Raw genomic sequence first — 15023 nt, 5'->3', positions numbered from 1 at the left:
TATTACACGTTAGAATTATATAATCCTTTTACTTTTCAATTTATTTTTTTCCTTCTAATAGTAAAGTTTCAATTGTACTTGAAATAGTTTACATGGACTAATCAATATTTGACATCGAAGTTAAGTTACATAAATAGGGTCAATTTAATTTGCCTTCCGGGAAATTCAAGCAACAAACTATTAGAAAGAACAAGAAAACTTAGTATGAGTTGTACACATGTCTATTAATCCATTTTTAGTATTTAACATTTGTCTATTTCAAGCATATATTGTTGGCTTATCAAACCATAATTTATTAATTCCTATTTTTGACTTGTCTTTTGCAAAATTCATGCATTTCTGTCTCTTTACTCCTCATAAGATCAGTCACCTCTACATGCCACAATTATGCCCACTCCTTAATTTATGAAATGTCAAATACCAACTTGATCAGTCAATTTCATCTGATGACCTTATATTATACGGAGTACATCACACTTTCATAATATTTCTTCTAACTAATAGTGTGCTTGAATTTCCGTTCCTATCATGTCATGTCATATATATATATATTGTGGGATAGAATTTAAATTAATGGTTCACACTTAGTTGAGGATATTCTTAAGCAACACCGAGTAATAATAGACTAAAATATCATTATTAAGTCTACATACTTGATATGTTTACGTAAAAATTCTTGTAAATAAAGTCAAATTATATCACGTCTCTTATTAACCATCTAATTAGTAAGATCAATAGATTTGTAAAACGACATTTGAATGTAAGAATTTAAGCAATGGTTCACACTTAAGAGAAGCTATTCTTAAGCAAACGGCGGAATGGACTAAAACATCATTATGCTCGCGTACTTGTCCAACTGATGTGTACGTATATAAGAATTCATATAAACAAAGTCAAATTATGTCTTGCCTTTGTTAATTGTCTAACTAATAAGATAAGATAAATAGATTTTTATAACGACATTTGAGTGTCAAGGGCTAGCTCATATATTACTCCAACTTACATTTGAATATTATTAGTCATGGAATAGATTTGAATGATGCAAATCAAGATGCTGATTACTACTACTACATCCATAATATTCTTGATCTAGGATATAATTTAAATTATGACATAATTAATTAGTAAACATGTCATGGGATTTATTCAAAGTATGTAAGGTGGGATTACAAAGAAAAAACAAAGTTCGATCACAATCATAGATGTCAACATGCAAAGCTTAAACTGTCGGTTACTGTTGGCAAAAAGGATAGATAAACATAAACATAAACATAAACATAAAATAATAATAATATGAAAATGAATTTTGTGGGGATGAAAAAAGGAAAATTTATGGTCCAACCTAAAGAAAAATAAAAAATCATAAACTTGAAAAATATAATTAATACTCCGTATAGTTTTTCATGCTGCAAACAGATGGTGATTTGTTGTGGGCACACACAAGGTTAGGCGCGCAATGCAAGTTGGTTGAAGTTTTGGCAAGACATAAATAATAACTACTCGATTGAAAAAGATGTTTTTAATCGTGACTTTTTTTATATTTTAGGAAAATTTACAAAAAAAATGATAGATATATCGTATTCTCCACGACAATATCTGCTGTATAAAGTCTGATTTTTTTTGTTTTCATGAAATATTGTTTTTTAGAAGTAGTTATATTAAAATTTTCCTCTAATTTAGACATACAGGTGTTTTATCGGTCCAAAATTGAATAATTTCATGAAAATTGACTAATATGAAATCATAATAGGACCCAAATATGGACCCTCATTTAATTGTTTGTAAGATAGTGTATGTATGATTAAGAATAGTAGATGTTATTGCCAAGCTAGCTGGGGAAAACTTGGACAAATTAAAGATGATGTATATCATATGAATAGTGAATAAGTGAAAAATGTTAAACCATGTATAGTATGATTATATTATGAAGAGTATTCATGTTAACATTACAGAGCCGTAGGGTTACCATATATGCATCGTAGATATGTGTGAGGTATCAATTCGGATGATCGGATCGAATAAATTTTTAAAGTTGAGTCATACTAAATTATTATGTTTGCACGAGTCTAAATACGAATCGGTTATTTTCGAATCGGGTCAGATCGGGTGTGCTTTTGACACCTCTAGCCCGTGTTGTGCATAGTGTACGTGCATGTTATGCTTATACGGACTACGAATCATATACTAATATGCACATTTTTGTGTAGGAAGATGATACGTTTCTTGATAAGGTAAAATACACGAAGATTAGAGTAGTCTTCTCTCGTAAGACAATGAGAAATACTACCTTTTTTTTTTTTTTGAATAGCATGAGAATTACGACTCATACATACAGTATGCATGAGTTTAATTTACTAGACATACAAACTTGATTATAATTTACTAGTAGTTTATTGCATGCAATGTATAATTCATATAACTACTTAGTACTTGATATTGTGACTTTGACACATAACTAATGAAGCCTTCTCCCTTTAACCTAAAAATAAAATAAAATAAGTAATTGATCATATTATTATTCGTCAATGAGAAAATGGCAGATTATGAATTAGGAGGAGTTGAGAGTGAGACTTGAGACAAATGAGAAGTATCCGAAAGACTAATTAAAATTGGTAAAAGTGTTGAAATTAATGAGATATGGAGTAGTTGATCGCATGAGCTGTTTGAGAAATTGAGATGATTTGAGGAAAAAAAAGAAGAATATACATCTATTTTATTTTTTCTAAGAAAGGCCATTACCAAAACTTTGAAAGTTTGACCTATAATCTAACAGTAGGCCATAAATCTAGACCCAGTACCAAAAATAGAATCTGTTATTGGGTTTGGGCTGAAATAGACAATTTGTTACAGGCCTACTACATATATTTGTAGCCCAAGTTTTCATAGTCCAAGCAGAAATCCCTAAAAATCCATCTTTTGTTTTGATCATTTGCTGCAGGTATATAAACATTAAGTAGTTTCTATCTATTGTAGACGTTACGTAAATACTCCTCTTTCTCGTCTGATTCTTTTCTTGCTCATGTCTAAATCCTTGTTATAATCTGTGTTTTCAAGCTGAAAACTGCTGCAGATGTATGTGTTCTTTATGGCATGAACAACCAGCTAAAGGCATGAATCTTAATCCCAAAAGAGCTCACTGAAGACATGAATACACAATCAATCAATAAAAACTTAATCCCATAAGTGTTGTCGGCTGATCAGCAATGCACAGATGAACTTATTTGTCCATCAGCCATAACCACGATGATTTTTCATAATTTTATGTTCTTGCTGGTTGTGTAATGGATCATATATACTTATATTGAATGCAGGTATTTATGTTTCAATGCTTCACACTAAAGACTATAATGCACCTCACATGAATCTTCTTGTACCATGGGATAAGTCTGGGTGACAATTGAGCATAACGTGCCGTCTTGTCCTGTAACAGCATTTATGTTCATTACGTTTATGTAAGACAAATGTAAAATGAAAACTCAAACTATTAACATGCAAGTTCAAAGAGATGCTCAAAATCGGACAAGAAGCACACCATTGCCTACAGCTGCACGCCTGCACCTGCATATGTAACCTCCTTCAAATTCGACCCTAAATCATTAGGTGGTAAAGGTAAAACAAGCACACAAATATAATATTCAGTCGAAGCTGTTACAGTTGATTACTTTGTTTTAAAAAAAGTGGTACCTATAATTACTGCATTACTGCATACAGAAAACAACATAAGAAACAAGAATAATGAACGTAATCTCTTTAGAAAATCCAATTTGCTCACTCCAAAATCTTTCCTAATGCTCAGCGAGGAAAAATAACCTACAATTCGATATCTTGATATCATGTAATAAACTAATTAATACAAACTAAAGCCGAAAAATTGACTAATAATGATAGCTAATCCAAGGCCAATAGCTACCAGAGAAGCAGCCCAAGTAAGCTTTTCTGTTATTCTAGGAACTCTATCTTTCAATGCCTCACTACACGACCCAATGAATACGGTATAACCACCCATTGCAACAACTGTTCCAACCAAGAACATGCCTAAAAATGCCGCCCCTGCAACCCTCGAGGGCAATGCAAGAGCCGGAAGAACCATCATTAGTGCATCAGGCTGAAGCCCATGCACAATCCCAGTGGCAAAGGTTGCAAACCCAATCTTTTTCTTCTTCCCAACAAGAGGGGTTTCAACAGTATCTAAGACACCAACATCACACTCTCCATTTTCTAAGGCAACACAAGGGGTAGGGACTTCTGAAGCTTCCTTTATACCCATGGCACCAATAATAAGAAGAGTTACACCAACTACTCGAGTGCCCCAAGTTCGAATTATTTCAATGTGGAGACGATCTTTCAGTAGAAGAAAGAGTAAGCCAAAAATTAATTGCCCAGCATCATGGCCACACCCCCAAAGGGCCCCTACAGCTGCACTTTCCATTTTAGTGCGGCCAATTGACAGAGGAGCTAAAGCAGCAAGGTGGTCAGGTCCTGATAATGTGTGCAAACAACCAGCAAAGAAACCGGTCCATGCACTACTCAGTACTTCGGTGCGAAGGAAGCCTCTTGCAACGGCACCCCCAGGCGAGGCAGTTTGTAAGCTAGCAAATGCTGGTAGTGTACGGACTGGATTAATGATGGTCATTGCAAGAGCAGAAAGCAGAATAATTTTTGCAGCAGTGACGACCTGAAACAAGATCCAAGGACACTAGTATAAAGATAGGTTCAAAACTTCAGTAACATGAACAGCAATTAAAGCACGATACTGACTATCCAGTATCCACCATCTATGACTGGTGATGCAAGCAATCCAGAAGACTAACAGCACCAATTACAGTAACTTATGCATGCTTTTAGATGGGTATTTAAACAAAAAGTTGTGCAGGTGAAAATGTCTTTCCATCGCATAAAGATAACATCACACAATCTATAATCAAGGCTCATCAGAAAACGCCACTTCTTTGCAGAGCAGGATAACCCAGAGACAGTTGGAAATGATTATGAAGCTACAAAAGTACCATAATTCCGATATCCCCAGCTTCATTAATGTCAATCCTACATTCTTCCAAACTATTCTATCATTTTCATCCACTAAATGGGTTTGAAAATGTATTAAAGTGAAGAAATCAAATCTAGCTAGTTCCCTCCTTCAACATCAAAAGGGGAAAGGTGAGAAGCCCGATCACTACTCATGCCACCAATACTTTCCTTCTCTATCTGACTCGTGCTGATGAAGCACCCGTCAAAAATGAGACCCAATGCATCAGGGCTACAGGTGAAGAACCATGGCAGCTCATTGCTCAATGACATGTTGCTAGCAGAACAAGTAATTAAGCAAGATCATGAAAAGGTCAAGACACATGTTCAGGAATGTCAGAGAATTTTTTAAAGCAATTTTGTTCAACTCCATTCCAATATACTTTGCATTGTTTTAGATAATCATCAAATCATGTCTATAACACATCTATGAAAGATGCAATTTACATGCTTTGCAAATGAGAGAAGGACAAAGCAGAAAAAAAGAGAATGCTTTGCAAATCATGAGAAAGAGATTAAAGTCTCATGGGTTACATCTTACATGACTTCATATTGCAAGATGTGCCGACAAAATTAGAGATTACAACTGTCACAATGATATTTGCACTTTCTTGGTTCACTAAGGGAGTACTTCTTTCAACCTTGAGTTTAGATAAGATAGGCTAGATAAAAAATAATTAAAAAAAAAGATCCAAACACAGAAACAAGGTGTATAAGTAATCTGGAGTTTATAAGCAGAGATTCTTACCATCAAAGGAAAAATGGAATATATACTTAGAAAAACCAACGAAGATCAACTAATATTGATAGTTACTCCATATAAAGTGAAAAGAATATACTGATGAGCTAACTCTTGCATGAAAGAATGACGGACAGGTCCTTCTCAATTGAAATACAGACCTTAAACCACAAAAAACTTTTCAAAGAATCTCCTATCTCCACAAAACCTATCATCGAATTCAGAAAAGTCCAATGCTCTTATAGGGTATCAACAAAACTTATTTCGTTCCTGAGGCTGGGAAGTAGGAACACGAAAACTTAACAAGTAGGAGAAGAAATTATCTATCTAAGCTACATTCAGGAATGCCAAACTTCTGCGCCACAACCCCAGTCTGCAATCACAAACCATACATCCACGCCATACAAATGAGTTACACCAGTCTAGGTATCACATTACACTGCCTGCAGGCAGCGGCTACTACAATATAATCAAGTATCTTCAATAATGATTTCTCTTAATCTAGTTCCAATATCAGCTAACTAATACTACTCCCTTCATCTGGGAATTCTTGTCACATTGTCTAAACCGTCATAAAACTTGTAATCAAGGATATGGCATGATTGTATAAATAGACCCTTCATAGTTATTGCAACATATGCCTCCTTCACAATTACTAGTAATCTAATCTTAAACTATTACTTCTTCGAGAAAGATAACTAACGTTTCCGAACATAAGAAAATAGTATTCCTCATTACACGGAACCAAATATAGACATAAACCTTGCTTCTAAATTAGCAACACTCCAAATGATACAATTCCCTAGGAAAAAAGCCGTACATGATGATCATTAACCACAAAACACCTTTAAAACACAATTATAAACGTCTGAGCTTGAGTATAATAATACAATTGCCAATATTCTACCTCAATTATCAAGATCTAGTATTTTTTGGGGGAAATTCTATTCAATAATCCAGAAAATAAAGATTCAATCTAAATAAGAAACAAAATTCGCAGAATTGGCAACAACAATTACCAGTTTATCATACCTTTTGCAACTTTGGGTTTGAATGTGACGCAATACGGGGCTCCAAAGAAGACCCATTTGAATTAAACGGGTCAAAAGATGAATTGAATGATGGGGTTGGATTCGAAAAACAAGATGCCCTCAACTGTAATCGGCAGCGCTTCAAAGGGATCGAGTTGACTCGGACTGACTCGGTGGTTGGTGGTAGCAAAACACCGAGTTTGCGGGGGTCAACACGGCCGAGTTGGGGTAGAGAAGGGTAAGATTTAAGGTTTAATTTGGAGGGGATTGGTGAAGAGCAGATTAATCTCTCCATTTTTGAGGGGTTTTTCTCTCTCTTCCACCACCTATGATTATGAATTTCTCTCTCTAAGAGTGAATGAGAAATGAGGGAAGAAAGAGATGGGATTGGTGGAAGAGAGAGAAGGGTGGTGGAGAAGAAGAGGGGAAGGAAATGGAAGAGGGGTGAGGTGGTGATGGTGGATTTGTTAAAGATAAAGTTCTTTTTCGGCTTCCATTCGCTACCTACTGTGCGTCTAGCGTACTTGCTGTATTTTTAAGTCGTGATGATAGAGGTGCCAAATAGGTCGTTTGGTTATTACTTGGATTGGGTAAGCAAATTTTTGGGCTAAGTAAAAGTTCATTCGGTTGTACAAAGTTTGATTTCGGCTTATGAGAAATTAGCTTCTTTTTTTTTTTTTTTTAATGGTAGGGAGACTTTGACTAGACGTCATGACCTCAACTCTTACACTTTGTTTGGTTCATTATTTAACCTGCCCTAAGTACCCTCATTTGGTAAGATTAGAACCCCAAACCTTTAAGATTTAAGGTAAGAATCTTATCAGGTGAGTCAACTCTTCATTGGTCTATGGAAGATTAGCTTGTGGAAACCTAATCTGTGTAGTTTTCTAACTACTTTGCCAACTCTGCATTTGTTTTGATCGAGATTGTTAGAGTCAAGTCAGTTTTAATTTATTCAATTATGCTTACTATATTTATTATAATAAAGATATTAGAGTTGATATTTCTAGTCAAATCTTTTTTTTTAGGTTTGTGATTAATGTAGGAAACTAATCAATTTCAACTACTCCATGTATTTGATAAGTTTATTTGTGTGTGTTTTAATGGTGTGCGTTGATATATAATTCATAATATCTTCATTTACACTTAGTACAATGATTTTCTTTAAACAAGCTTGTTATAATGCACACTCTTATACGCAATTGTAGTTGTGGTAAATTTTTTTTTTTTTTTTTTTTTTTATAGTAATTGCTTCTTATTATTGTAGTTATTTATTTTAAGTAATTACTTCTTGTTAGCGTTTAGGTTGGTGTTTTTTTTTTATTATTATTATTTTTTTTATATTAGTTTCTAGGTTGTAATTTGTCTTTGTTATTTATTTATGAGTTCTCTTTGTAGTTACTTCTACTATTGTAGTTGTGATAGACCTTTTTTTTTTAACAAAGTTGTGATTAAACATAAATTGCCTTTATTGGCACTAAATCTGATCTATCTTAAGCTATAAAAAAGCTACAGTATTTATTTGGTTAACTTCAAATCAAAAACAGGTCGCATCTCCAACAAATAAAAACAAATATATTCTTCTTCATCATCCAATTCACCCCTCAACATTAAATGGTGGTAGTATTTGACTAATTCCTAATTCCACCAACTTTAATGTTTTACACCAGTGGCCAAAAATTAGCCACAAAAAGCAACTTTGGGATCTTAGGAAAAAAAAAAACGAAAAATCAAACCTAATTTAATTAACAAGTTGATCAAAAAATGCATTACCACTTACGAGGAATTCGTCTACTAATTAATTTTTGTTGGCTTCTGGCTTGAGCAGATCATCCATTATATTATTAGATTGATAAAGATTATATTAAGCCAACCTACCCTATAATTATACTTAATTAAAATAAACCCCTTGAAATCTACCCATATGTTTTTTGGTACAAACTGTACAAGCTACATAATTTAGTTTCCCCTTAATTTGAGGGCAGTCCATGTTTAATTAGCATGCAAACCCAACTATATAAACAAATGAAAAATTGACAAAATCATAATAATTTAAGTTAGAACATAGTAAAAGATCAAACATGGGCTACGTAAGTTATATGGTGAGTTTATTGATGTGTGTAGGATTCCTACAAATGAATTTTGAGCCAACAATGGCACAAATTGAATTGAACCGCTACAGAGTTCACATACTCAATGCATTGCCAGGTCCAATGACATTACGTTGTCAGTCCAAAAATAATGATTTGGGTGTGCATGTTTTGGAGAAAGGACAAACTTACGAGTGGCATTTTCATGTCAATTTGATGGATTCAACGCTATATTTTTGCCATTTCTATTGGAAAGATAAAAACATTAGATTTGATGTTTTTAGGACTGCTCACGAAGGTACATGTAATTCGCAATGCTTTTGGGAGGCTAAAGAAGATGGCTTCTATTTTCACTGCGACACTCGGACCTATACGCAATTGCATACTTGGACTAGCTAAACAACATGCCTCTTTGTATTTCTTGTAACTTTTCTTCATGTCAACCTCTGCAAAAATATAAATAATTCAGAGATGATTTTTGTTTTTCATCAATAGTTTGATTTGGCAATTTTGGCCCTAGTTTCCCATATGATTGCTATGGAATTGGCCTATTATAAATAAATAAAGATTTATGTAGCACTCTAGATGGAGTATTATTCGAGCAAATTAAAAATAAGAAATTGAAATATATCTTTCATCTTTGAGTATGCTTTTATTTGTATTTAATTGAACAAAAACACAAAACTGAAATGTTTATATGAGTACATAATTTTATTTTTTTTCCAAATTGATGCAATGTATTGAATTAAGTTAATTCATGATTTTCTTGCTATTTTACACTCAACACACTTCTACTTAAGTTGGCAAATGTAAAGGATGCTCAATCACTCGATTATTGGCTCATTCTGCATGAGGAGTCTAGCTTGAGCCCATCATCTCTATTCTCTAATATAGTAATATGATGAATGACTCATAATGGACTCTCTTAACCTAGATTTCTCCTTATCCAAACTTATATTAAGTTATTTAATTTAACTGGTTATTTGACCCGTGTCATGCCTAAATTGTTAATAGTAAATGAAGATCGATGAAAAAGAATAATGATTCTATCATATGCTTTAATTTTAGGAGAAATGAAGAGTTTAAAATCGAGCTAGAAGATTGGGCAAAGATCATATAACTAATATATAAAGCTAAACTTTTAACCAGGTCACGAGGCTGCGACACTTGGCGTTCTAACTTTTCGCCAAGTGTTGCGCCACGTTGGATAGATTTAAATAGACCTCATAAGATAAAAAAAAAAGTTAATTTGCTATTTGGATAGAATTTTAGGATAAAATTAGTTTTATTTTCGATAAACAGAGCTTTTTTGGTGCAGCAGACCACACCGTGTGGCCTGCTGCCAAGTCAGTAAAAATAACGGATTCTGACGCGCGCATAACGGGGTTACTATTCACTCGCATAACGGGGTTACTGGTTTTATCAGGGTTACTTGTATTTTTCAGGGGTTACTTGTATTTTATTTTCAAGAGTTACTTGTAATTTTTTTTTCAGGGGTTACTTGTGTTTTTTTTTCAGGAGTTACTTGTATTTTTATTTTCAGGAGTTACTTGTATTTTTTTTCAGGGGTTACTTGTATTTTTTTTTTTCAGGAGTTACTTGTAATTTTTTTTCAGGAGTTACTTATATTTTTTTTCAAGGGTACCTTTTTTTTTTAGGGGTTACTTGTATGGGTTAATTCAAGGGTTACTTGTATGAGTTACTTATTCAAGGGTTATTTATATGAGTTACTTCAAAGGTTACTTGTATGAATTACTTATTCAATGGTTACTTGTTACTTATTCAAGGGTTGCTTGTAAGTTGGTTTCAAAAAAAAAAAAGTTTGCTTGTAGGCCCCATACCAAACCAGTAACACCCTACAAGTAACCCCCGACCAAAACCAGTAACACCCTACAAGTAACCCTTGACCAAAACCAGTAACACCCTACAAGTAACCCCTGACCAAACCAGTTACAAGTAACCCCTGACCAAACTAGTAACACCCTACAATTTTTGACGTAGAATGTTCGATTTGAGATTCCACGAAGAAAAGGAGCTCAAATTTCTTTGGTTCTCATCAATTTCACTACTTCAAATGTTGTTCACGATCTTAAGGATAATTAATCACAATTTTTCACAATAATTTGACACCCAATTTCTACAATTTCGGGCTTTAATTGTAGCAATTTAGCAAAGAGGAGAGAGAAAATGGGTAGAGTAGGGATATGGTTGTTGGTGATGTGTGGTTTGGCTTGAAGAAGAAGCTAAGAAAAGAGGAGAGAGAAAATGGGTGGAGTAGAGATATGGTTGTTGATGATGTATGATTTGGCTTGGAGAAGAAGCTAAGAAAAAACAAGAGAGAAGAATTGTGGTATTAAAAAAAAATAAAAAAAAAATTGTGGTATGGCCAGCCACATACAAAAATTTGTGTTTGATAAAATACCAATATTTCAAATGTACAAATTCAATTATAATTTTATTAAAAAAATTATTAGATTATAATTATTAAAAATTAATAAATTATTTTTTGTATCATAATATTTTTTTGGGCAATCTTAAAATTCAATAAACAACCCGGGCATCGCACGGACACAAAACTAGTTAATATATAAACTCATTCGAAAACAAAAATATCACGAGTAAAAAGAACATGAGGCACCAAGGACTTATGTTTATATATACTAGGATTGTTAGCTAGTCTACTAATAAGTACTACGTATTAGTTAGCTACTTAGCTCTCATTACAATTGTGATATAAACACAAGTTGACTTTATTGACACTGACTAAATCTTAAGTACTCGTAGTATATAGGTAGAACTTATATTGATTTGACAAACCCTAACGGGTTTTTTTTTAAAAAAAAAAAGTGATTTGACAAAACTTATTTTCCTAATATAATGAAAGCACCAAAACTAGCTTCTCTTCCCATGATAAATATTAAAGAGTAGCGCACATGTAGTTTTTACAATCGTATATTGCTACGAGTAGCTTGCTACCTTAAGCTTATGAATGTACACATTGGTTTCAAAAGGTTGAATTCTCACAATTTTAGGTGTTTTTAGTAGGGATCCCTTACCTTACTCACTCACTATATACCAATCACAATTTACAAACATTGAATTGAAAAACCATGCAAGAAGATTAAGGTTCATGCAATTAGGGTCCTCCTAACCTCATATAGTCATATATAAATAAAGAAAAATGATAAACATAACCCTCAAGATATATTGAAGATAATTAACATTAATTACACCCATCTAACGTGATTTTGTCATGAATTCTCAACTTAATTCTATTTCAATGCTTATATACAATCATGAGGACTACATATATCGTTACCCATAATTTTTTTTTTTACTCCATATTTAATTAACTTCAAATAAAACACAATAAGCTTCATCTTCAACAAATAAAAATTTATTTTTCATCATCCCAATTTCCCAAATCATTAAATGCTGGTATAGTAGTTGTCTATTTGACTAATTCTTAATTCCACCAACTTTAAAGTGTTACCCTTGTGAGTTGTGGCCATTAGCCACACCAAACAACTTTGGGCCTCTAATTCTCTAAAGATCACGAAAGATTGTGCCCCCCCCCCCTGCTCCCCCCTTAAAAAAAAAGAAAAGAAAAAAAGAAAAAACTAAACCTAATTTAATTAACTTGATCAAATAATGCTTAGATACACCGTACACGTCTTCGCACTACTATGCTAAGATACTAATTAAGTTTAATTTGCTGGCTTAGCTTATTGAGCAGATCATCCATTATATTATTAGGTTGGTAAGACATTATATTAAGCCCTACAATATAAATAAAGTTAATTAAAAAAAAACCCTTGAAATCTAACCATATGTTTTTTTTGGCACACAAACTGTACAGGCTAAATAATATAGTTCCCCTTAATTTGAGGGTAGTCCATGTTTAATTAGCATGCAAACCTATCTATATAAAAACAAATGAACAATTGACAAAAAAAAACATAATAATTTAAGTTGGTAGATAATAAAAGAGCAAAGATGGGTTACGTTGGTTACATGGTGAGTTTATTAGTGTGCGTAGGATTCCTACAAATGAATTTTGTGCCAACAACAATGGCACAAATTGAATTGAATGGCTACAGAGTTCACATACTCAACGCATTGCCAGGTCCAATGACATTACGTTGTCAATCCAAGAATAATGATTTGGGTGTGCACGTTTTGGAGAAAGGACAAACTTACGAGTGGCATTTTCATGTCAATTTGATGGATTCAACACTATACTTTTGCCACTTCTATTGGAAAGATAAAAACATTAGATTTGATGTTTTTAGGACTGCTCACGAAGGTACGTGTAATTCGCAATGCTTTTGGGAGGCCAAAGAAGATGGCTTCTATTTTCATTGTGATAATCGTACTTATACACAATTGCATACTTGGACTAGCTAAGCAACAACTAACATGCCTCTTTGTGTTTCTTGTAACATTTCGTCACATGTCAATCTCTGCAAAAATAAATAAATCGGGGATGACTATGAAGTTGATTTATTTTTGTTTTTCAATAGTTTGATTTTGGCAATTTTGGCACTAATTTCCCATATGATTGCTATGTAATTGGCCTATTATAAATAAATAAAGTTTTATGTAACACTTTGAAAGTTGTATTATTTGAGAAAAAATACAAAATTGAAATATATCTTTCATTTTATTATGTTTCTATTTGTATTACTTGAACAAATATAAAAATTAAAATGTTTATTTGAGTACATTTTTATTTCAACGTGGTTGGTGATGCAAAGTAATGTTGGCAACTCTTCTGCTTCAACTAGCCATACACTATTATCCACGATTGAGGCTTGCAGGGTCTTGAAGGTGCCTAGAGCGTGGGTGGCTCCTGCGCATTGGTTAGCTGGGTAGGCTCGTGCTAGAGAATTTCTTTTGTGGTCTTTTTGAATTGTTTGTTTTTCTTTCGTTGTTCTCACTGTCAAAAAAAAAAAAAAAAAAAAAAAAAAAAAAAAAAAAAAACAAACTAGCCATACACTTTTTTAAGTTGGGCAAATTTCAATTAATGCTCAATGGGCCCGGAAAAGTTCTTTCCGAATGAGGAGTGTTTAGCCCATCATCATTAACCTTTATGGAAGTATTTTATTTAGAGTTGTCAATTAGGGTAAACGGGTCGGATTTTGGTCGGATAAGAATGGGTCCGGTCAACTCGGGTCGGGTCAATTCGAATTAATTCCATAATCTATGCGGGTCGGGTTTGGGTTGGGTCATGCTTGAGTCGAGTCACGTCTGGTCATACTTCTTATAGAGTTTGGGTCATGTTAATGACAGGTCGGGTTACATCTGGGTCGGGTGAACAATAGGTCGGGTTTAATTCGGGTTTTTACGGGTTTAAACGGGCTAGGGTAATTCTCGGGTTCAAGTCATGTTCTTCAAGTCAATAGTTTGCGGGTCAGAATTAGGTCGGGTCATTCTCGGGTTTGAGTCGGGTTCGATTCAAGTAAATAATTTGCGGATTATAATCAGGTCGGGTCATTCTCGGGTTCAAGTCGAGTTCGGTTCAAGTCAATAATTTGCGGGTTATAATCAGGTTGGGTCATTCTCGGATTCAAGTCGGTTTATGTTCTTGGATTCAAGTCAGACTTGGTCTCCCTAGACAAAATACTTTGATCAATAATAGTAAGGTGGTCTAAATTACATTTAAGAAGATTTGAAATCGGGTCAGGAATAATTTGGGTTGAATTTAGGTCGGGTCAATAACTAATCGTGTTAATTTCAAGTCGAGTTAGTAACAGACCGGGTTGAATTTTTGGGTGGGGTAAGTAATAGACGTGGTAAAATTCGGGCCGGGTTAATAACAATTCGGGTTTAATTTGGGTCAGGTCAATAACAAGTTGGGTTGATTTCGGGTCGGGTTTGTAACAAGTAGGGTTAAAGTCGGGTTGAATTCGGATTTTTGACGGGTTAAAACGGGTTTGGGTCAATTTCAGTTCAAGTCGGGTTTGGTGCAAGTTAAATTAAATTGGTCGTTGTAAACCGGTAAATCAGTGCAAGTTGTAAACCGGTAAATTGGCCATTTAAAGGCAAATTGGATGGTTCCTCATACCTAATTGGACTCCCAGAAGGTATTAAGGACCATGATAAACATTTCAGCAATTTTTATTTCGGGCGAAAAAA

General features: G+C 33.8%; 1 protein-coding gene across 1 annotated transcript; it reads right to left on the bottom strand.

Moving 5' to 3' along the window:
• Positions 1–3604: 3604 nt before the first annotated feature.
• On the bottom strand, positions 3605–7733 carry LOC110739203. Its single transcript, XM_021919662.1, has 2 exons — positions 6797–7733; positions 3605–4675 (listed from the first exon to the last, which is right to left on the bottom strand). Exons 1-2 carry the CDS (start codon positions 7088–7090, stop codon positions 3848–3850), a joined length of 1122 nt encoding a protein of 373 aa, XP_021775354.1. The 5' UTR covers positions 7091–7733; the 3' UTR covers positions 3605–3847.
• Between the last annotated feature and the right edge of the window lie 7290 nt (positions 7734–15023).

The sequence above is a fragment of the Chenopodium quinoa genome, unplaced genomic scaffold (assembly GCF_001683475.1).
Source record: "Chenopodium quinoa cultivar QQ74 unplaced genomic scaffold, ASM168347v1, whole genome shotgun sequence".
Lineage (NCBI taxonomy): Eukaryota > Viridiplantae > Streptophyta > Magnoliopsida > Caryophyllales > Amaranthaceae > Chenopodium > Chenopodium quinoa.
The sequence above is the reverse complement of the archived record's forward strand: the minus strand, read 5'-3'. Positions and strand labels throughout refer to the sequence as shown.